We start from the raw sequence: 22535 nt of genomic DNA, 5'->3' as shown, positions 1-22535 counted from the left end.
TCATGAATTAGAGATTAGTGGCTCGTTTTAATCTAATAGCAAAATCTCTTATCAAATAATCGCCATATTTATTTCCACTTTTTTGATATTATAAAAAATATAATAAGTGAAAGACTGAGAAAGATTATAAAAAATATTAAATAATTAATTAATAACCAAAGAAAGAAAAATTAAAAAAATATTTAAAATGAGAAAAAACAAATTATTATAAATTATAAAGAATTTAAATCAGATTATTTATTCTAAAAACAATATTTTAAATAAACTTATAAATAAAATTAATAATAATTATTTAATTTACTTAAAATTAAAATGGAATAATTCACAATCGTCAATTGATGTTAGATGAAACTTTTTTATTATCAAAAATACACTTAAAAAATATTCACTTTAAACTAAATAACTACTTATTTTAATCGATAATCACAAAATTCTTTTCTCATAATTTATTTTTTTTGAAGAATTTCGGATAGTAAATTTATGCAAATTTTATAAATTATAAATAGATTAGAAGTTTATGTTTATTTGAATACAGATAACAAATATATTTAAGAGAAATTAAATATAAAATTTCATATTAATAAAAGAATAAATAATTAGGGCACCTAATATGCTTTGTAATTTTTTTAATATTAATTTATTACCTTTACTCTCATCTTAATTTTTTTTTTTTTTTTTTTATCAAAATTTTTAAATCCGTAAAAGTAGCCACTCATCCATAGATTTGAAAAATCGCCTAATTTAAAATAAAGCACTATTTGATTTCTCCCTAGTGTTTTGAATTATGATATCTAATTTCTCATGATAAATAAAAATAAAAGTAATTTAGATTTTACAATTTGTAATCCCTCAAATTCCTAAATATGAGGTATGGATAATATTTAAGATGAAAATCTAACTTCATATAAAAGTTCCGCATTTAAAAGATTTGATCGTTATTGGTGATATTTGAGGGATAGTTTTAGAGAAATTAATATATTTAAGTAAATTTAATTTATAAATTTTTACATATTTAATAATCTATTTATTAACTTACTAAAATAATATGATATTCATAAAAATATAAAAATAGTAATAAATCTATCTATCTATCAATTAATATTTTAGGTTAAATTTTCTTATAACAAAATATTACATAATAAAACATGTTATATTCTATTATTTAAATATTTAATATTTATTCATCCTTTTTTCAGCACTCACTTGTATGTCATTCAAAATATATTTCAAAGACAACTAATCTTTTTGATTTAAGACAATTATTTTTAATATTCAATTATTGTGGCTCTTCGATTTAGTTAAAACTTTTATAATAAATTTTTATAAATTATTAAAAAGATAGAATAAAATTTTTAAATTAAAATTATATTTAAAATTAATAAAAATTTTGAGAATTAAAAAAAAGAAAAATAAATCAAATTAAAAGCTAATAAACAAATTAAAGAGTTGTTTTGTTTTAAATTCACTTTTATAACTAAAATATTACAATTCAAAATAAATAGGATGTATTTACCTAAAATCAAGTGTCAAATTTGAGAGATTAGTGTAATTTTTTAAAGCAAAACCTAAACTTGATGCACCAATTGCACAAATTTAATTTTAACTTAGTAAATATTGATGAAAAAAATGTTATTAATTAGTTAGTTAGAAGGAAAAAGTGAAGAAATAATAAGAAACGAATTAATAATAAAAGTTAAAGTTGGGTGCAAAAAAATTATTTAATTTAAGAATAATAGAAGAAAAAAACACAAGAAAAATTAAAAAAAATCAAATAAAAAGCTAATAAACAAATTTAAAAAATTATATTGTCTTAAATTTATTTTTATAACTAAAAATATCACAATTCAAAGCAAATAAACTGCTTTTACGTAAAATTAATTGTCAAATTTGAGATATTAGTGCAATTTGCTAAAGCTGAACCTAAGCCTGAAACACCTTCATCACAAATTTAATTGAAGCTTTTTTAAATATTTAAGAAAAAATATAATTAATTAATTAGAGAGTTAGAAGGATAAAATGTAGAAAAAGTATGGAAGAAATGAATTAATTAATTAATTAAGAATTAAAGCAATAGGTGAAAATAAATAAATGAGTTAAATTAAGAAAGATATAAACAAAAAAAAACAAGTACAATTAAAAAAAAGGAAAATAAATAAATAAAATAAAAAGCTTTTAAACAAATTAAAAGAGTTTAAATATATTTTTTTAAATTCATTTTTATAACTAAAAATATAATAATCCAAAACAAATAAACTTTTTTTACCTAAAATAAAGTGTCAAATTAGAGAGATTTGTACAATTTACTAAAGCAGAACCTAATCCTAATGCACCAATTGTACCAATTTAATTCGAACTTTTTAAATATTGAAGAGTAAAAATATAATTTAAGAAGAGAATTAATTATTAATAAAACCAAAAGTTAAAAATAAAAAATGAATTAAATTAAGAAAGGTATAAAGAAGAAGAAAAAAACATAATTATAATAAAAAAGAAAAAGAAAAAAAATAAATCAAATAAATAGCTATTAAACAAATTAAAAGAGTTATTTTGTTTTAAATTCGTTTTTATAACAAAAATATCACAACCCAAAACTAATAAACTGCTTTTACTTAAAATTAAGTGTCAAATTAGAAAGGTTAGTGCAATTTGCTAAAGAAGTACCTAAATCTGATACACCTTCATCACCAATTTGATTGTTGCTTTTTTAATATTGAAGAAAAAATATATAATTAATTAACTAGTTATTCCGAAGGAAAAAAATGAAGAAAAAATTTGAAATAATAAAAAATGAATTAATTAATAATAAAAGCAAAAGCTAAAAATAAAAATAAAAAAATGACTTAAATTAAGAAAAAAACAAAAAACACAACAAAAATAAAAAAGAATATGAAAATAAATAAAAAAAAAGTTAATCAACAAATTAAAAGAGTATATATAAATTTTTTTAATTCATTTTTATAACTAAAAATATTACAACCCAAAACAAATAAACTTTTTCTACCTGAGATAAAGCGTCAGATTTGAGAGATTAGCGCAATTTTATAAAGCAAAACCTAAACCTGATGCACCAATTACGCCAATTTTATTGAAACTTTTAAAATATTGAAGAAAAAATATATAATTAATTAGCTATTTAGAAGTAAAAAAGGAAAAATAATATGATATATGAAAAACAAATGAATTAATTAGTAATAAAAGCAAAAGTTAAAAATAAAAAAATTAGTTAAATTAAGAAAGATAAAAAGAAAAAACACAATTATAATTAAAAAGAATTAGAAAAAATAAATCATATAAATAGCAAATAAGCCAATTAAAAGATTTAGTTATACTGTTTTAAATTTATTTTAACAACTAAAAATAAATATAGCTATTCTCGATTAATTATTTATCGAGTAAGAAATATATATTTTAGTAGACATTTTAAAATAAAAAAAAAATAAAATAGGTTTAGAACCTAACTGAAGAAAAAAATAAAAAATGTTTAATCTTGTATTAGTTTTTTTTACATATTATATGAATGAAAAAAATGTTTTATTCTAAAAATTAAATGATTGATTAAAAATTTAGATTTTCTTCATTAAAAAATTATCTTTGACTAAACAATTTTTATTTTTTTTTGTTTATTAAGGTTCCAGACCTATTTCCATAACTTTTTTTATTATTTTAAATTTATAAAAAATATTTATTTATTATTCTACTAAGTTTATATTTACAACTTGAAGAGCTTGAGGAATAATTATTCGAGAAAAGTAATAACACAATCCAAAAAAAATAAACTGTTTTTACCTAAGATTAAGTGTTAAATTTGAGAGATTTGTGCAATTAGCTAAAGCAGAACCTAAGCCAGATGCTACTTCATCACCAATTTAATTGGAACTTTTTAAATATTGTTGAAGACAAAATATATTATTAATTAATTAGGTCAATTAAAAAATTAAGAAAAAATATGAAATAAAAAATAAATAAATTAATTAATTAATAATAAAAGCAAAACTTGAAAATAAAAAAATGATTTAAATGAAGAAAGATATAAACAAGAAAAAATCAAGTACAATAAAAAAGAAAATAAAAAAGAAATACTATAAACAGCTAATAAACAAATTTAAAAAATTAAAATTCTTTTCCATTCCTTTTTATAACTAAATTTATCACAATCCAAACAAATAAACTGTTTTTACCTAAGATCAAGTGATAAATTTTAGAGATTAGTGTAATTTGCTAAAGCAGAACCTAAGCCAGATGCTACTTCATCACCAATTTAATTGGAACTTTTTAAATATAGAAGAATAAATAAATAATTAATTAGTTAGTTAGAAGGAAAATAATGAAGTAAAAATATAATCTAATAAGAAGTAAATAAATTAAAAGAATTATTTATATTGTTTTAAATTAATTTTAATAGCTAAAAATATCACAATCAATTCAAAATAAATAAACTTTTTTTACCTTAAATCAAGTGTCAAATTAGAGAGATTAGTGCAATTTGCTAAAGCAGATACTAATTCTGATGCACCCTTATCACCGATTTAATTGGAACTTTTTAAATATTGAGAAAGAAAATATTATTTATTAGTTAATCTGAAGGAAAAAATGAAGAAATAATATGAAATAATAAGGAATGAATTAATAATAAAAAAAAAATGAAAAATAAAAAATGAGTTAAATTAAGGAAGATAAAAAAAAGGCACAATAAAAATAAATCAAATAAAAAGCTAATAACAAATTAAAAAAGTTATCTTGTTTTTTTTTTTTTTTTTCACTTTTATAATTAAAAATATCACAATACAAAACAAATAAACTTTTTTTACGTAAGATAAAGTGTCAAATTTGAGATATTAGCGCAATTTGCTAAGCCAGAACCTAAGCCTGATGCACCAATTGAACCGATTTAATTGGAACTTTATAAATATTTAAGAAAAAATATATCATTAATTAGTTAGTTAGAAGGAAAAATAAATCAAATAAAAAGCCAATAAATAAATTAAAATATTTTATTTTTTTAAGTTCATTTTTATAACTAAAAATATCACAAACAAATAAACTTTTTTTACCAAAGATAAAGTGTCAAATTAGAGAAATTAGTGCAATTTGCTAAAACAGAACCTAAGCCTGATGAACCTTCATCATCAATTTCATTGAAACTTTTTAAATATTGAAGAAAAGATATAATTAGCTATTTAGAAGCAAAAAAGTATGATTTAATAAATGAATTAATTAATAATAAAAGCAAAAATTGAAAATAAAAAATTTAATTAAGTTAAGAAAGATATAAAAAAAACACTAGCAAAATATTAAAACATGAAAAATAAATCAAATAAAAAGCTAATAAACAAATTATATGAGTAATATTATTTTAAATTTATATTTATAATTAAAAATATTACAATCCAAAATAAATAAATTGTTTATTACCTTAGATAAAGTTTCAAATTTGAGAGATTAGTGAAATTTGCTAAAGCAGAACCTAAGCCTAATGCACCACTTGTACCAATTTAATTAGAACTTTTTAAATATTGAAGACAAAATATTTAATTAATTAGTTAATTAGTTGAAAATAATGAAGAAAAAATATAATTTTTTAAGAAATGAATTAATTAATAATAAATCCAAAAGTTGAAAATAAAAAAATGAGTTAAATTAAGAAAAATATAAATAAAAAAAACCCAAGCAAAATAAAAAAAGAAAAATTATTAAAATAAAATAAAATAAGCTTATTTACTTAAGATAAAGTGTCAAATTTGAGAGATTAGTGCAATTTGCTAAAGCAGAACCTAAACCTGATGCACCAATTGCATTAATTTAATTATCACTTTATAAAAAGAAAAAATATATAATTAGTTAGTTAGAAAGAAAAATATAGAAATAATATCAAATAATAAGAAATTAATTAATTTATAAAAAAGCAAAAGGAGAAAATAAAAAAAATGAGTTAAATTAAGAAAAATAGAACAAAAAAAATAAAAAAGAAAATGAAAAATAATCAAATAAAAAGCTAATAAAAAAATTAAAAGAGATATTTATATTGTTTTAAATTCATATTTATAACTAAAAATATCACAATACAAAAGAAATAAACTTTTTTTACGTTAAATCAAGTGTCAAATGAGAGAGATTAGCACAATTTGCTAAAGCAGAACCTAAGCCTGATGCACCAATTGCACCAATTTAATTTCCACTTTTTAAATATTGAAGAAAAAATATATAATTAATTAGTTATTTAGAAGGAAAAAATGAAAAAAAATAAGAATGAATTAATAATAAAAGCTAAAATTGAAAATAAAAAAATGAGTAAAATAAAGAAAGAAAGAAAAAAAATAAATCAAATAAAAAGCTAATAAACAAATTAAACAAGTTAGCTATATTATTTTAAATTTTTTTTTATAACTAAAAATAACACAATCAAAAGCAAATACCTAAGATAAAGTTACAAATTTGAGAGATTAGTGCAATTTGCTAAAGCAGAACCTAATCCTGATGCCCCTTCAGAGCCAATTTAATTGATACTTTTTAAATATAGAAGAAAAATTATATAATTAGACAAAATGAAAAAATGAAGAAATAATAAGAAATGAATAAATTAATAAAAAATAAAGTAAAAATTGAATATAAAAAAATGAGTTAATTTAAGAAAGATATAAAGAAGTAAAAAAACATTATTACAATAAAAAAAGAAAAATAAATCAGATAAAAACAAATAAACAAATTAAAAGAGTTTAAATATATTGTTTTAAATTCATTTTTATAACTAAAAATATCTCTATCCAAAACATGTAAACATTTTTACCTAAGATAAAGTGTCAAATTTGAGAGATTAGTGCAATTTACTAAAGCAGAACCTAAGCTTGATACAGTTTTATCATCAATTTAATTAGCACTTTTTAAATATTGAAGAAAATATATATAATTAATGGGGGGGGGGGGGGTAGCTGTTAGGGATTTTCATTCAAAAAATTAAATTTTCAATTATTAAAAATTTGTTAAAAATGTTTTTAAAAAAGTCTAAAAAGTAGCCCTCCAAGGAAAATACTTGGAAGGCGAAAAAATAGTGTGGCAGAGAGGTTTTTTTCTGCCTGCTGATCTAAAAAAGCCCCGATTGTAAATTCTCTGATATTTTTGAAAAAAGATGAGTTCACAGTGAATTCCATCGGATGAAAAAAATTTGCAAAAAATATTTAAAATTTTAATTTTATAATGGTAAAAACATGGTGTTTAAAACTCGCTTTTTGTAATTTTTATGTCAATTTACTCTATAATAAATAGATTAAAATTTAACAGAATGCAACTGATTATCAGATTTAATCAGATAAGTTTTATTGCACAAGTTGGATTGCTGATAAGTGTTATTAAATAATGTGTAAGAAATCAGATAATGATGATTTTTTTCATTTTCAGTTGATATTTGGTCGAGCAGTATATAGTAACCATTATTTTTTAGGAATTATTGCACATTATTACAATAATAAAATTAATTCTCGAAATAGTAATTTACTTAGTTTATATTAATTGATGAACAAATTTACTGAAAATATTATTAAAAAATTAATGGAAAATTATATAGAAAGTTCATATATTTCTTAGTGATAATACTATAAAAAATTTAGCAAATTTATCAGAGATGATTTAAATAATATTTAGCAATAAACATAATTTGATTAAAGATTTTGTATAAGATAAAAATTTATTCTCTGGTATATTTTGATATTTTAAATGAAAAATAGTAAATATGTCATCAAAATATTTAAAAATTTTGTGCAAAAATTCCTAAAAAAATTTACTTTCTTTTTTTTTGATTTAATTTATAGAAATTGTTAAATTTAGATACTTAAATTCTAATAAATAAGAATAAGTCCATAAAAATATATTAATTTTTAATATTGAATAGAGGAAGCAAATATTGTAAATAAAATATATGTAATTTCACTAATTATTAATTAAACAAAAATAAAAAAAGACATCAGAGTCTGATTTAAAAACTTAGTTATATTATTTTCTATTCATTTTTATAATTAAAAATATCACTATTCAAAACAAATAACTGTTTTTACCTAAGATTAAGTGTCAAATTTGATAGATTAGTGCAATTTGCTAAGGCAGAACTAAAGCCTGATACAACTTCATCACCAATTAAATTCTTTCTTTTTAAATATTTAAGTAAAATAAAATATAAGTAATTTGTTAATTCAAGGTAAAAAATAAAAATATGAAATAATAAGAAAATAAATTAATTAATTAGTAATAAAATCAAAGTTTGGAAATAAAAAATGAATTTATTTGATTAAGAAAATAGAAAAAAAACAAGAGAACAATAAAAAAGAAAAATAAATAAAAATCCATAAAATGAATTAAAAGAGTTTTATTGTTTTGAATATATATTTATAACTAAAAACATCAAAATCCAAAATAAAAATAAACTGATTTATCAATTAAAAGTGTATAAGGAAAAAATGAAGAAAAATTATCAAATAATAAAAAATGGATAATGAATATTATGAATTGAAAGTTAAAATAACTATTAATATATTTTTAAAAATAAAAATGAATGAAAAAAGTAAAAATAAAATCGGTGCATTGGGTGCTTCAAACTTAGGTTTAGCTTTGGCTAAACAGTCTATTAGAAAAATAGTTTTATAAATAAATTAAAAATTAAGTATAAACAAAATATTAATAATAATAATAATATTTATAAGTTAAATATACCTCAGATGAATATGGAGAACTTAATGAGACTAGAGTGAAGACTTTAAAAACTTTTTTTATATATTAAAATAAATTTAATGTATATTCATATTAAAAATAATTACTTTTTCTAATTAGCTGTAATATTTATTATATTATATCATTTTTATTTTTTCAATACTGTTGAATATCAATTAATATTAATTTAATTAAATATAAGTGGATAAAAAGAACAAATAAATTATATCAATTTATAAATTTGCTTTAAGGAAGAGATATCACAAAAAAGTTAGTGTAGTATTTTTTTTAATTTTAATATTTCTATTTAAAATATGCACTTAAAAATATAGTAGGAACTTGAGATAGGTAGTCATATGCTGAAAAAAATCTAGTAATTATTGTTCTTAAATTGTACATCTACCAAAAATATTTGGCCCTGAATATAAGTGGCTCTTAATTAATGATGAGTTAGAGTATATTATAAAAATTATATAAAATTAATATTTTAATTTATTTTTATTAAAATGATTATATTTTTTACAAGCTAAATATTTACTTAATTTTTACTATTTTTTATAATTTTTTTTAAATTGAAAACTAAACAAAACACTAAATTTTTTACATATTATTAAAAAGAGATTAAATTGAAAAGAAAAAGCACACAATAATTCAGATTAATTTGACAATATTCAAATTCTACTTTGTTTTACTTAGTTATTTAATTTGCTTTATAAAAAATAATCTTCATAGAAGTCGTAGAGTAATATTTTATAATTGAAATTAAATTCGCTATCAATCCTTTTGAAAACAATTTAAGTTACAAATTACTGCAGAAAATCTCTATATCTGTTTATGCTATGGTTATACAAATACTTTTGATGGTCAAAGAAAATAACTATTTTAACTAATGGTAATTCAAGAATTCTTTCAAAAAACTTATAGATGAAGATACTTTTTGAGAAATCTATTTGGCTTTGCAGCGTAATTTCTTTAATATTTTGGTTTCCAAATATTTTATTTTAGAACACTTAAAATTTTTCAAAGTAGGCATTAACCTAATCTGGTTTATTGATATCTGGGAGCTAACTTAAGCTCGTTTCATTAGAGAATCGAATAAACTTATAGATGCAAAATAGTGCAAAAGCAAAGAGGCGATCCGCGCTAAAATACTAAAGTTTCATTTTATTTTCCATACATAAAAAGAGAGATTGGTTACTTTTAAACATGTTTTAATTCTCTTCAAGAGTACCTGGCTTAAAGAAGGTATGAAACAAATATTCAATTTGAGATCCTATTAATTGTGACTAATTCAGATTGTTTGACAGCAACTTAGTTTCTTACATCCATGAGTAGCAAAGTTAATTTTCAATCACATCTCCTTCTCTATTTCTGAAAGAAAGTTGGTAGTATTGCTTTAATTCTTGTCTATCAAAATTAGTTATGTTTTTTCTACTTAAGTGTCTAGATATTTATTTGATGTAATTAAAAGTTAATATTATTCCCAGTAATAGAAAAACCATAGATGAGAAATTGTTCAAATCTGATACTAAATTCAGGGTCAAACTAAAAGTTATAGTTGAAATCTGCATTAGCTTATAGAAGAGATGCCAATTTGAAATTTCGTAACATATAGACTATGTTTTATCAATAAAGATGTCTATGTTAATCCATGGAGGATTTAGAATAGCCATTGTTATAAACAAAATTATCCTATCTTTTGTGGTATCTCTATCTTACTTGTCTAGCCTTGATAGTATAATCGAAGAGAAGCATATCAAATTGCATAAAATTATAAATAAATAGAACAATTTTATTTACTCATCAAGCAAGGAAAAAGAAGTTGTGTGGAAGTAAGAAATAAGGAAACTTTCAAACAATCCAAGGATGATTTAATAAGAATCTATGTAATATTAATGAATTTCTGCGACAATCAAATCATTCTAATAAGAGCAGTTTAAGATTGAAGGTATCACCTAATAAATAAAGCATATGTATAGTTGCAAATGAAAATAATAGTAATTTAAGTTATATTGGTCTGGCTTTAGCAGGCATAAATAGATATTTAATGTTATATAGCTTAGTAAAAAAGAGTATTTAGCTTAAAAAATAATTCTGAATAAACATTTTAAGACAATCTAGTCTAGAAATAGCATAGGAATCTGAATAATATTGTAAAGATATTAGTTATCCATAATACTTTCAAGGTTCAATGGAAATAGTAAACGAATAATTAAAGCTATTATTAAGTCAATGCATACATGAGATATCTTCTGTTAAGGGTTTAAGTTATTGTATTGTATTTATCTAATAAAGGAAAAATCCATTAAAGAGAGCACAAAACTCCTCATTTGCTTTAAAAATTTTCTTAAAAATTTTTTTTAAATGCAAATAAATTAGCCAAATGGATGAAAGCTCTACTTTATCTCTTGAAAAAATTGAAAAAAGAGAAAGAAAGATTGAGAGTCAATAAAAAAATTAAATTATTTGAAATTAGTGATTGAATTTTTAATAAAAATATTATGAAAAAGCACACTATTTTTTTTTACTATCAGCTTCTGTCTGCCCACCTTTAATACTAAAATAATTAGTCTAATAATGTGTTTAAAGAAAAGAATGAATGAAAAAAATAAATGTTATAGATTGATGAATTAAATTGGAAAAAGTAATTCATTTAATTTTATAGCAATATGCTATGTGTAACCATTTCTTAAAATTAGCCTTTTTTTGCTAATTTGTCTTTAAATTTGTTATTTATCTATGTTTTTAGATATTTTTTCATATAATATCACCGTCAATTTAACGATAATTTATTATTAAAGCTTATCTTCTTTATGAGGAAATTTATAAGTAATTAAAAAGATTTGTCAATCAAATTATTTAATTATAATGAAGTGGATTTATTTTCTCTCTATTCTTAAATTGACTAAGAATTAAAAATTTTTTTAATTTAAAATTAAAATAATTTCAATATTTTTTAATATTTGCATATTGCTTAGTTAATTTTTAAATTGAAAGAGAGTTAAATTAATAAATCAATCAACTACCATTTTTCTTGAGAAATATTTTTTGTGTAATTTAGTAAATCTCTGAATTTAGAAGTAGTTTTTTAAAAAATTTATTTTAAACAAAAATAAATCTTAAAAAGTAATGCTCTATTTTTATACTATAAATGCATGAATATTAAATATCTAATTATATTTCGTATCATAAATTTAATCAGATATTACAAAATTTTAGTTATGAAAAGAAGCAAGCATATTGCCTATGCCGTAAACACATCAATTTCTGAACATAATTTTTTTTTTAATTACTGACTGATAAAAGTTATATTAAGTAGATATTTTAAGATGAAATAAATGATCGTATATTTAGATATATATAGATAGGTAGATAGATAGATAAATGTAAAATTGATATGATAAAGAATATACACTTTTAATTATAGAGTTATATAGGTATTTAGGCTATTCTGAAAGAGGGGAAAAATTAAGTATTTAAAGTGATCAGAATATCTTCATTTTTTATAATAATTTTAATTATAAATTTATTTGTTTTTTTCCTTGTACTGACTGAGTTAGTTACTACATTCTTTGCAATAAATGAATCATATATTGTTTTTTTTTAGATTATAATTATAAAATCTACTTATAAAAATTAGTATTATTTATAATTTTATTATTTGTATGTGATTTTATTTGTTTTTATTTATTTTTTAAATACTTTATAATTAATTACGCTTCATATTTTTTTCTTGCTAATCGAATTCCAAAGTGGAGAGTTATTTATATTATAATTGTATGTATTATTGTTGTAAATTATGTTTAAGTTCTTCATTTCTTAATCTTACTAATCGTAAGGGTGCATTGAGTAAGTATATTGGTCGTAATTCATATTTTAATTTGTATTATTATTATGTTAAGTACTCATTTTACCACTTGGTTTTTAGGTCTACTTCTATTACTAATGGTACATATTATAAAATTTAAAGTTTGGATTATAATTTGAAGATGATTACTAAATATAAGGCAATTAACTAGTACTCTAAAAGATTTCATTTCCCATTACTTGCTATTCCATCATATTTTAACTACTGATATTGTTATTGTTTACGTTCATATTATTATTATTTGTGTTGCTATTTAAATTAAGTCCTTTCTCTTCATAGTCAGGACCTTCTTCTGTGTGCAAAAGCACATTCATCTGCTATGAACTTACATAGTTGGCATTCTTTTGGAGTTATCCATTTTTATAAAATTTAGACCTGCTATTTGCTCTACTTTATTACTATTTTTAGTAAATATTTATTAGCTATAAAAAGTAAAAAGCTACTAAAAAGAAAAATTTTTAATCCAAAAAAATTAATTATTTTTACTCTTGGATATTCTTAAGCCTCCTCATTTTGTTGAATATTCTGAGCCATAACATTAAATCTGAATTTCTTTTGCTGTGCGACTGATGTACCATAAAGTTTGTTATTTGTCAGAAGAGGGCTTTTGCGACCTTCTGCATCTTCTTCTTGATTATTAGAATTTTCTATTAAATAATAAATCACTTTTTGTTGAATTATTATTCATAATATAATAAAATAAGAAAATACCTGCATTATCTTGATAGAAATTTTCTATATTTGACATCTATGATTTTTTCTTCTTTCCTTTTGGCTTAATAAAATTATATTTTTTTAGATTAAATGAGTGATTGATTTTTATTAGATACTATGATGTTTTCTTTCGATTTATTTCTTTCATTAAATTTAGAGTATGGAGTATTATCTTCGATTGAAACGTTAACCATATTATTATGATTTCCATGAGTGTCGTTTCTAATTAACACTTGGGGAACGGAAGGTTACTGTGAATCATCTGGGTCCTCATTATGAAAATCTGGTTGATAATTTTCTTGAATTTCATAATTATACTGCTGATTTTGAGCATTTTTCGTTTTAATGTAAATATCTGGAATATTTGAATAGCTTGACTCTATTATAAAAATTAAAAAATTCTATTAAGCAAAAAAGAAGTTTTTATATAAATAAGCTTTTCTTACACATAAAGTTTATTTATGGATGAGGATAAATATCTTTTTTAATTATTCTATTATTCTCATGACTTGGAGTATTCTTTTCTTGTCTTACGCCATTTTTTACAAAGTTATTAACTCTTTATTCTAATTAAATATATTTTATGGAATATTAATATTATTTATTGTAAAATATCAATTTATTTTAAACATTTTTATCATCTATTTGATGATAAATGAGTCGATTAAAAACTTAAAAAAATTATTTTTTATTTGATTAATATGATAAATGATGGGTAGGTAGGTAGGTAGATTGATACTTTTTAAATTAATAAAAACCTTTAAAATAAATATATAAATTTTACATTATTGGTCTGGTTACTACTGTAATGCCTTTTGTTTGTTAGATCCAAGAGGTGGTTATTGAGTTTAATTTCTTTATTAAATTTAAATTATTTTTTTGATGCTTTTATAAATAAAAATACTTACTTTGGAGGAATAGCTTATTATTGAGGAGGTTTATCTTTTGGCTTAATAGTTGAAGCATTTTAAGTTTGTTAATTATAAAAACCAGAATTTGTGCCCTTTTTTAAAAAATAAACTCATAACACAAAAATAAAAATTATAATTTATTACATTTTAATTGATTTGTTTAGGCTCTTTAATTGTTGCAGATTCTACTCTTTCTTCAATTCTTCCATGTTTAATTGTTTATTAAATTTCTTTATCTCTAATTCCATCGAAATAAGGGTGCTATAAAGCCTCATCTGCACTCATTCTTTAAGAAGGATCCATTTTAAGTAGGTTTTTCATAAATGAAAGGGCTTTTTTTGATAGTTTTCCCAAATATCTCTTTTCTATTGTTTCTGGTTTACTTATTTCTGGTAATTTTACTCCCAAGAATCCAGGATGTTTTAAAAATACTTCTTATTGTTCAGCAGTTAGTGGTCCTAGTACCTATTTGAATAAAATATAATTTATTTAAAGTAATCATATATTGAATATTATGTGGGCAAATACAATTTGTTATCCAATTATAATAAAAAATCTATGAATTTTTGTTTAAATTCACAAAAATTTTTAGAAAATTCAGCAAAAGCATAATAATTAAGTAAAAAGGTACTAGGATACTCTTTAAAAGAGCTTAATAAATCAATAAAAAGCTTATAATTTAGCTTAAATTTACTAATTAAATAAATAAATTATTTGTACTTTTTAAATCACATAGAGTTAATCTATCTCATTTTATCCTGGAAAGAGAGGCTATCCATCAGTTAATTCTCCCATAATACAACCTACAGCCCACATATCTACTTCTTTACCATAATCTGTGTAACCAAGAAGCAACTCTGGTGCTCTATACCTATAAATCAATAAACGAATTAGAAATATATTTGGTTTTAGAATAAATATCTCAATTAAGTAAAATATTTATCAAATTTTTAGTTCAAAACGAATGAAATATATTTTAAAATGAACTAAAAAAATAAATAATTAAAATTGTTATTTAGTTATTTAGATATTTACCATCTAGTAGCAACATAATCTGTTAAGTTGCCTCCTTTCTAAGGCAAAACTCTGGCAAATCCAAAATCACAAAGCTTGAGAGTACCATCCCTTTAATAAAATTTAATGAAAAGCAATATTAGCAAATTAATTTTATCAAGAACAAATTAAGCAATCAATCAATCAATCAATCAATCGTGAATTTATGAAAAGAAACAAGCTATTCTAAAATATTACTTGCTAATGAGAAGATTTTCTGGCTTAATATCTCTATGTATAATATCCATTGAGTTGCAATAACTAATACTCTTGCATAACTGATAAATATATTTTCTAACATCGTCTTGCTAATAAACAGATATATAAAAAGAGTTAGAATTAATAAATAAATAAGTTAACTTCATTAAACTATTTTTTTAATGACTTGAATATGTATGTTAATAATAAATTAATTACATCCAGCCCATTCGGCCTTTCTTCAAGAATTTCAAGCAAGTTGTTTTCAACATATTCAAAGACTAAATACAATTTTCCCTTTCTATTTAATACAATTATGATTATGCATATAATTTATCTGTAGCTAGCTGTTTCTTTAATCAAACGAAACAATTAAACAAACTAGCAAATTTCCTTAAACTAATAATAAAAATATAAAGAAATATTTTATTCTATTCTTATTTATTTATTCAAAAAAGCTCCAATTTTATATTTATCTCATTTTATTCTATTTATTTCTTTATTTATAAATATGTACCTTCTGAATGCTTCTCTTAACTGAACTATATTTTCTTACTTAAGCATTCTTAAAATTTTAACTTCTCTGAGAGTGGTCTTCTTAACCACTTCATCCTCATCTGATTCCTTGAATTTCTTTATAGCAACTAATGATAATATTGGTTAAATATTAATCTAACATTATATTTATTATATATTTGTTGGTTTATTGTTTGATAAATCATATTGAATTGAAAATAACCTTAAAATAAATGTTGATGTTTCACTTTAATATTAATAGTAATAATAAGTAAATTTACCATATTCTCCGTTTTCCTTATTCATACACTTTAAAACAACGCCATATGCGCCTTCACCCACAACTCCTTTAACTTCATATTTATTCATTCAATATAAAAAGTGTATATTGGTTGGTGAAATCTATATTATTTGTTATGTGCTAACTTAAAGGTTATTTATTAAATGAATCTACTAATTTATAAGCAATAATAACTTATGTAAAACTTTGTCTTCTTTTACAATTTTTTATTTTTTTTCAAAATATTAAATTCATATGTTCTCTCAATCAATCAATAATCAATAATTTCATAGAAAACAAAATGAAAATTTTTTTCTTTCTTAATTAAAACAGTCCCTTAAACCTAGTTAATAATAAATGCAGTATCAATTCATTAATTAGGTAGGCTTTTTTATGCTCCTTCACATAAACCAAAATAATTGATTTAATTAATTAATTTATTATTTCATCAATATAATAAACAATTTTTAAATCCTCTAAAACTTTCATTCATTATCAAATATTTCTTCTATTTCGATTAATATTTATACATTCAATCATTCATTCATTCATTTTAGAACTATTACAAAAGCAATTATTTGCTTCTCAAAATGATTCCATTACTTAACAGTTTAAAAATAATTCTAAAAAGTTTTGTATTTATTTCTTTAAAATATTTTTGAAAATATAATCTAATATATAAAAACTCTTTTAAAATTAACTAAATTTAAAATAATAAATAATTTTTTTAACTAAATTTATCTAAATTTGAAAGTATTTGATACAAACTTATAAATAATAAAATACCAAAATTTTTCATTTTTAACATAAATCTAAATAAATCTATATATGAAAGTTTGAAAATACATGTTGCTTAGTGAAATTTAGATAATTTATATATTAAAACATAAAAAAAATGTAATTACTATATTAATTATTTCAAGTTGTCCTTAAATTTTTATATAATTGTTTTAAATCATTTTTAATTTTTAAAAGATAAGCGTTATTAAATTAAATAGTAAAGAAAAATCAATTTGTTTAATTCAGGAAATAATTAAAAAATATTTTTTTAGTCAAAAAATATAAATTAATTCAAAAATAAATTTAATAATTTAAATTTTAAATTGAATTTTTTAAAAATTTCAATAAATAAATAAAAGCAAATTAAAAAATTTTTTTGTTAAATTAATGTTTGTCAAAAAATAAAAAAAGGATTTATTTATGAGGTATTTAATTCTTTAAAAAATAAAATAATTATTGTATTTATTTAACTAATTTCTTCTATTTGATAGAGTTATTCTAGAAATACTTGAATCTTGAAATCGATTTTATTTAAAAAGAAATAATTTGGAATGAATCAGATAATCGATGATCTTTTCAAACATTTTCTGTAATCAGAAATTATTGTATCAACTAATTTTTTACAGATTTTGTTTAATCTAGAAGGAAATCTTTTTAGAATCTTTTATCAGAAGACTTTTTAAAAGAAATAATAAAAATTTATCTAAATTTTAGTTTATAATATTTAGTTTAATAAAAAAAGATTTATATTATAGAAATGTCACAAAAAAACTTATAAGCTGAAAAGATTAAAGAATAGCACGTTAACGAAGATAAGGAGGTTAAAAAAAGCAAAAGCAAAAAATTAGGCTACATAAATTAAGCTGTAGCTACAATATGTACTGCTATTGTTTTAATTTGCTTTTATTAGTTCTGCAATTACCAAGAGAACCAAGTGAAGCTCTATGAAACAAAATTAGATTTAATAAAAAGATTTGATAACGAAAGCAAGTAGTATATTGTTCTTAAGATAGGATATATGCTAGCAACTTTTATATTAATTCTAACTTTTTCAGTTATGGTCATCAGAATTGCAACTGGAAGATCAAATCCAATCTCCTTCTAAGATCCTAAAATTATCATTACTTTAAACAGAATAATTTAAAATAGTTTAGAATAAGGATTCATTTTCATGCTGAATTACGCCTTTTTTATCTACTTTAACTGTGATTAAATAAAAGCATTAAAATCGTTTGTATTAGGTTGTCTATTTATCAAAGCTAGATATATTTTCTTATTTTCTTATGTAATTGGAGCATTCACAGGTGTGACATCTTTTAGAGCTATTGGATTCACATTAAACGTAATTATATAAGTAGCTTTTGCTCTTGAAAACTTTGGAATACCAGTTTTAAATATTTACATTTGAGTAAAATTTAAGACTCAAAAAAATTGAATATTAAAAATTAAAACTTCATTAAAAACTACTTCAATTGTGTTATTTATTATGTGTCTTTTTTTAATGATATTTTTTATGGTTTTATTATTTTTGTTGAATATTTTAACTGCTTTTGTATTATTTTGTTTTGTTAAGTTTTTTTTGATGGATTTGCTTTTAGTTAAAGCTTTTAAATATTGAAAAATGAGTTTTTATTTATTAATAATAACACATTGATAAAGAGATGCTTAATATATAAAGTTATAATGATAATTGATAGATACATCAGTAATTTAAACAACTTTAAATTATTAAAAGATTTTTCAATATTAAAAAATACTTGTAACTATTTGTAAAAAGAAAATTAAAGCATCAAAAAGTTTAAATTAATTTTAGGTTTTGACTATATAGATTTAAAGATGGATTTACTTATAGAGTATTTCAAGGGATTGAATATTTAGTAAGGCGAAGATCCTGATTAAAAAGAAGTTATTTTAATAGATTAGTTTATCGCTGATAACAACCAATTGTACGAATTTAAGTCAAAAGAGCATACCACATTGACTTAGGAAATTCTCTACAAAAGGATTTGTAATAGGGAATGGCTTTAGTCTTCGAATTCCATAAATTTACTTAAGATTCTATAGATAATTCGTTTGTTATCTAGAGATGCAAACATATTGAAATTTTTAATGCATGAGTTGAAGAACATTCTTGAAATATTAACTGAAATTATAGCTGATTCTTCATCAAAAATAACAGGATAAGTTGGTGAAGAAGAAGGCATTAAGGATATTTAAGAAATAAACACAGCCATATCAATCAACATAGAGATTATTCGTATTTTTAAAAGACTCAATTGTCCTGAAATCTATGAAAACAGGAGAGTGTTTACCAATGTAATTGATTTGATTTCAGTTAACAATTCTTTGCTTCTTAAAACTCTACTTGATTTCATACTGCATTTCTTTTAGTTTATCCCTGATTAAATGAGAGAGTTCTATATATCTGAATTCGGCTAGATTTATTACATAGGAAAATTGCTTTTTGTATGTGAAAAATATGACGAATCTTTCAAAATGTCAGCTATAAATATTTTAACTAAGTTAATGAATAACTAAATAATAAGCGATAATTTCAGAAGAATCCAAGGAATTGGAACTCTCATATAAGAACTAAAAAAAGCTAAATCACTGAATCTAAAAATTTGTATATTAAATTGCATGTATCAATTGCTTTAAAAAACAGAAATTGTTTATGACTTCAAAGTGTTTGGAATAGTCCCAATCCTTCTTAATATTTTAAAAAATGGTAAAAACTTCATGGAAGTTCTATTGACTATTGACATTCTCAGCTTGCTTATTATGGATGATGATCTTTCTGTTAAAATTATTAATTCTGGTCTTCAAAGCGTCACTAAATTCTTGATAGGCTGCCATCCCATGAGAAAAAAGAAATTGATATTTGAAGACATCAAACCCGAATAATTAAATGAAGCAATATTTGAACTAGAGTTAAGATGCTTTAAGCTCCTAAGGTAAATTTAATTTTAAATGAAAATGCTCTTAAAATTATTTATAACTAATAACAGATTCCTTTTTTCAATTGAAAAAAATAGAAAAATCTTCAAGCTCCTCTTTCCAACAAAGTAAAAATTATTTTCATCAATTTTAGAAAAAATATTATTTAATTTTTTTAAATTATTAATAATAACAAAATCAAAATTTTGAGTTCATATTTTACTTTGTAAATTTAAATTAATGTTGAAAGCTTATTTCTAAAATCAAATAATACCTTTTTCTTTAAATTAATTGGTATTTTAAAGCAATTTTATTGGCTATTCAAAGCTATTTCATTGGAATTTTTATAATTTTAACAAAATATGAAAAAATTATAAAAAATTAATAAGAATTTGTTAATTTATTTTGTAGATTGTTTACCACATTCATTGATATCGGAAACTATTAGAAAAACTACTCTAAATATAAAAACTTGGCTGAAGAATTTAATCTTTTAAAAGAAGATGAACTGCTCAAAATTGAGAAGAATTTAGTAGAAATAGATAAAGATTTAGCTATTACAAATGACTCAAAGGCTAAAACTATGACATAGTTTGGATCTTATACATTAGTAGAAATGATTGGAAAAGGCGCTTTTGGTACTGTTTATTTGGTTAGAAAAGGAGGTAACAAGTATGCATTAAAGCAAATACCTTTTTCTAATGTAGATCTTAGAGATAAGGATGGTAAACCACAAGAAGAAGTCAAGATAAATGAGAATAATTTAGAAGAATATTTTAAGGAAGTAAAGATATATAAAACACTTAAACATCCTAATATTGTAACTTACTACGAATCTTTCATAGAAGATGATTGTCTGTGTATTGTTATGGAATTCGTGGAGGGCTTTAATCTTTCAGAATTGATTAAATTACAAATAGAAAAGCAAGATCATTTCAGTGAAAAGCAAATATGGAAGGTTGTTGTAAATCTCTCTTCTGTTTTAAAATATTTACACTATGATAAAAAAATAGTTCATAGAGATTTAAATCCTGCTAATATTATGATTGACAATGAATTTAATGTTAAGCTAGCAGATTTTGGTTTAGCAAAAACATTAAATTAATCTGTCAATATGCTTTAGTCATTTGTCGGAACTTTGATGTATTCTTGTCCAGAAATCGTTCAAAACAGACCATATTCTGAAAAGGCTGATGTATGGTCTTTTGGGTGTGTTTTGTATGAGCTGATGATGCTAAAGCCTCCCTTTTAAAGCGGCAATCCTTTAATGCTGGCCAAAAAGATAGTGGACTTGGAATATGAAGCTATTACTAAAGCCAATGCACCTCAATACTCCTAAGAGCTTATAGAAATAGTAAGTAGGTGCTTGACAGTAGAAGAAAAGGAACGACCAAGCATCTTAGAAATACTTTCTTCAATTTCTAGTTAACTGGTTTAGCATATAGATCTACTGAAAGATAAGGAGCAGTATTTGAACTAGGAAATTATTCTTTTAACTAGAAAAATGAACCAAAAAAAAGCGAACGATTTCTCTATTTTCGATAATGATAAAAAAAAACCATTGATTAAAATAGAACCAAGCAATTTGCATAAAATAGAGGATGATCCTATCAGCAAGTTCCTCTCGATTATATAAAAGATTTCATACATAGCCAATTACTCCTCCCTCCAAAAAAATAATTATAAAAAATTCTTAGTAGATCTTTTTTATAATAAAGTCATTTTAAATAAAGAAGAGAATGCCCATTACACTCTTAAATCAGAAATATAACATATTCTTAATTTATCTAAGAGCAACGTGCAATCTCTAAATATTAAATTTGACATTAACTAAAAATAGCACCAAAATGTTTCGTACGAGAACCTTTACTTTTACATAGAAGAACTGTATAGCAGTTTCTAAAAGTAATGATTGATCTAATTAAATATATCTATAAAAAACTAAATAAAATGTAGGAAATTTTATCAAACAAATGCTCATCAATCATATTTTTATCATTTCATCTTAGCTTTTTTTCTTTCAAATTATATCTATCAATAAAATGGATGGATGGATATTTATCAAATAAATAAAATATTTAAAAAAATAAATTACAAAGTTTCAATAATTCATTCTATTATTCATGTCGTCTGCATGTGTATTTATGTGTATGGTGGTACACGCATTTAAATGTGTATGCATATATGTATGTATGTATATTTTTGCTTAAAATTAAACTCAACAATAAGAATTTATAAAATATTTAAAAAAAATATTAACTTTAGAATTAATTTTGATAAAAATGCTATTTTATTTTAAGATTAAAATAAAATGTTTTTTAAAATAATTAATATTACCGTAAACTATGCTATCACTAGTAATCTAATTACTAGTAAACTTTACTTCCTAATATTACTAATATTAAATTATTTCTTTAATGGTAATCATTTATAGTCTTGCAATTACCTTTTATTTTAGGGTATTTATATTTTTCTATTATTTTTAGATTTATTTTAAGTAAATAAAAAGTAAAATATTTTTTTAATTTTAAAAAATAATTCATTTAAAATTTATGAAGATAATTAAATAAAATGAAAAAATTAG

General features: G+C 21.1%; 6 protein-coding genes across 6 annotated transcripts; 3 read left to right on the top strand and 3 right to left on the bottom strand. All coding sequences in view use genetic code 6, as the record gives it.

Annotated features, from left to right (window-relative positions):
• Nucleotides 1-1272: 1272 nt before the first annotated feature.
• TTHERM_000185829 (transmembrane protein, putative) lies at nt 1273-8840 on the bottom strand (the record flags this gene model as incomplete). Its single annotated transcript, XM_012795827.1, has 17 exons — nt 1273-1603; nt 1869-1958; nt 2264-2353; nt 2610-2699; nt 3002-3091; nt 3787-3876; nt 4447-4536; nt 4809-4898; nt 5052-5141; nt 5413-5502; nt 5720-5809; nt 6086-6175; nt 6414-6503; nt 6785-6874; nt 8046-8135; nt 8698-8747; nt 8802-8840. The coding sequence occupies 17 exons, from the start codon at nt 8838-8840 to the stop codon at nt 1273-1275; spliced, it is 1680 nt and encodes a 559-aa protein (XP_012651281.1).
• A 525-nt stretch (nt 8841-9365) lies between these two features.
• Nucleotides 9366-10367, bottom strand: TTHERM_00185790 (transmembrane protein, putative; the record flags this gene model as incomplete). The annotated part of the gene is made up of 1 exon (XM_001008850.2): nt 9366-10367. One exon carries the CDS (start codon nt 10365-10367, stop codon nt 9366-9368), a length of 1002 nt encoding a protein of 333 aa, XP_001008850.2.
• A 312-nt stretch (nt 10368-10679) lies between these two features.
• TTHERM_000185789 (hypothetical protein) lies at nt 10680-11177 on the top strand (the record flags this gene model as incomplete). Its single annotated transcript, XM_012795826.1, has 1 exon — nt 10680-11177. The coding sequence occupies one exon, from the start codon at nt 10680-10682 to the stop codon at nt 11175-11177; it is 498 nt and encodes a 165-aa protein (XP_012651280.1).
• Nucleotides 11178-12414: 1237 nt separating this feature from the next.
• TTHERM_00185770 (cyclin-dependent kinase-like Serine/Threonine kinase family protein) lies at nt 12415-16323 on the bottom strand (the record flags this gene model as incomplete). Its single annotated transcript, XM_001008848.2, has 14 exons — nt 12415-12960; nt 13049-13209; nt 13274-13337; nt 13393-13655; nt 13723-13842; nt 14061-14131; nt 14185-14279; nt 14332-14652; nt 14908-15058; nt 15223-15312; nt 15439-15548; nt 15658-15739; nt 15956-16082; nt 16236-16323. The coding sequence occupies 14 exons, from the start codon at nt 16321-16323 to the stop codon at nt 12415-12417; spliced, it is 2289 nt and encodes a 762-aa protein (XP_001008848.2).
• A 1448-nt stretch (nt 16324-17771) lies between these two features.
• TTHERM_00185760 (mapeg family protein) lies at nt 17772-18422 on the top strand (the record flags this gene model as incomplete). The annotated part of the gene is made up of 1 exon (XM_001008847.1): nt 17772-18422. The coding sequence occupies one exon, from the start codon at nt 17772-17774 to the stop codon at nt 18420-18422; it is 651 nt and encodes a 216-aa protein (XP_001008847.1).
• Nucleotides 18423-18850: 428 nt separating this feature from the next.
• Nucleotides 18851-21863, top strand: TTHERM_00185750 (Serine/Threonine kinase domain protein; the record flags this gene model as incomplete). Its single annotated transcript, XM_001008846.1, has 3 exons — nt 18851-19968; nt 20023-20079; nt 20363-21863. The coding sequence occupies 3 exons, from the start codon at nt 18851-18853 to the stop codon at nt 21861-21863; spliced, it is 2676 nt and encodes an 891-aa protein (XP_001008846.1).
• Nucleotides 21864-22535: the final 672 nt, after the last annotated feature.

The sequence above is a fragment of the Tetrahymena thermophila genome, assembly GCF_000189635.1.
Source record: "Tetrahymena thermophila SB210 genomic scaffold scf_8254798, whole genome shotgun sequence".
Taxonomy (NCBI): Eukaryota; Ciliophora; class Oligohymenophorea; order Hymenostomatida; family Tetrahymenidae; genus Tetrahymena; species Tetrahymena thermophila.
The sequence above is the reverse complement of the archived record's forward strand: the minus strand, read 5'-3'. Positions and strand labels throughout refer to the sequence as shown.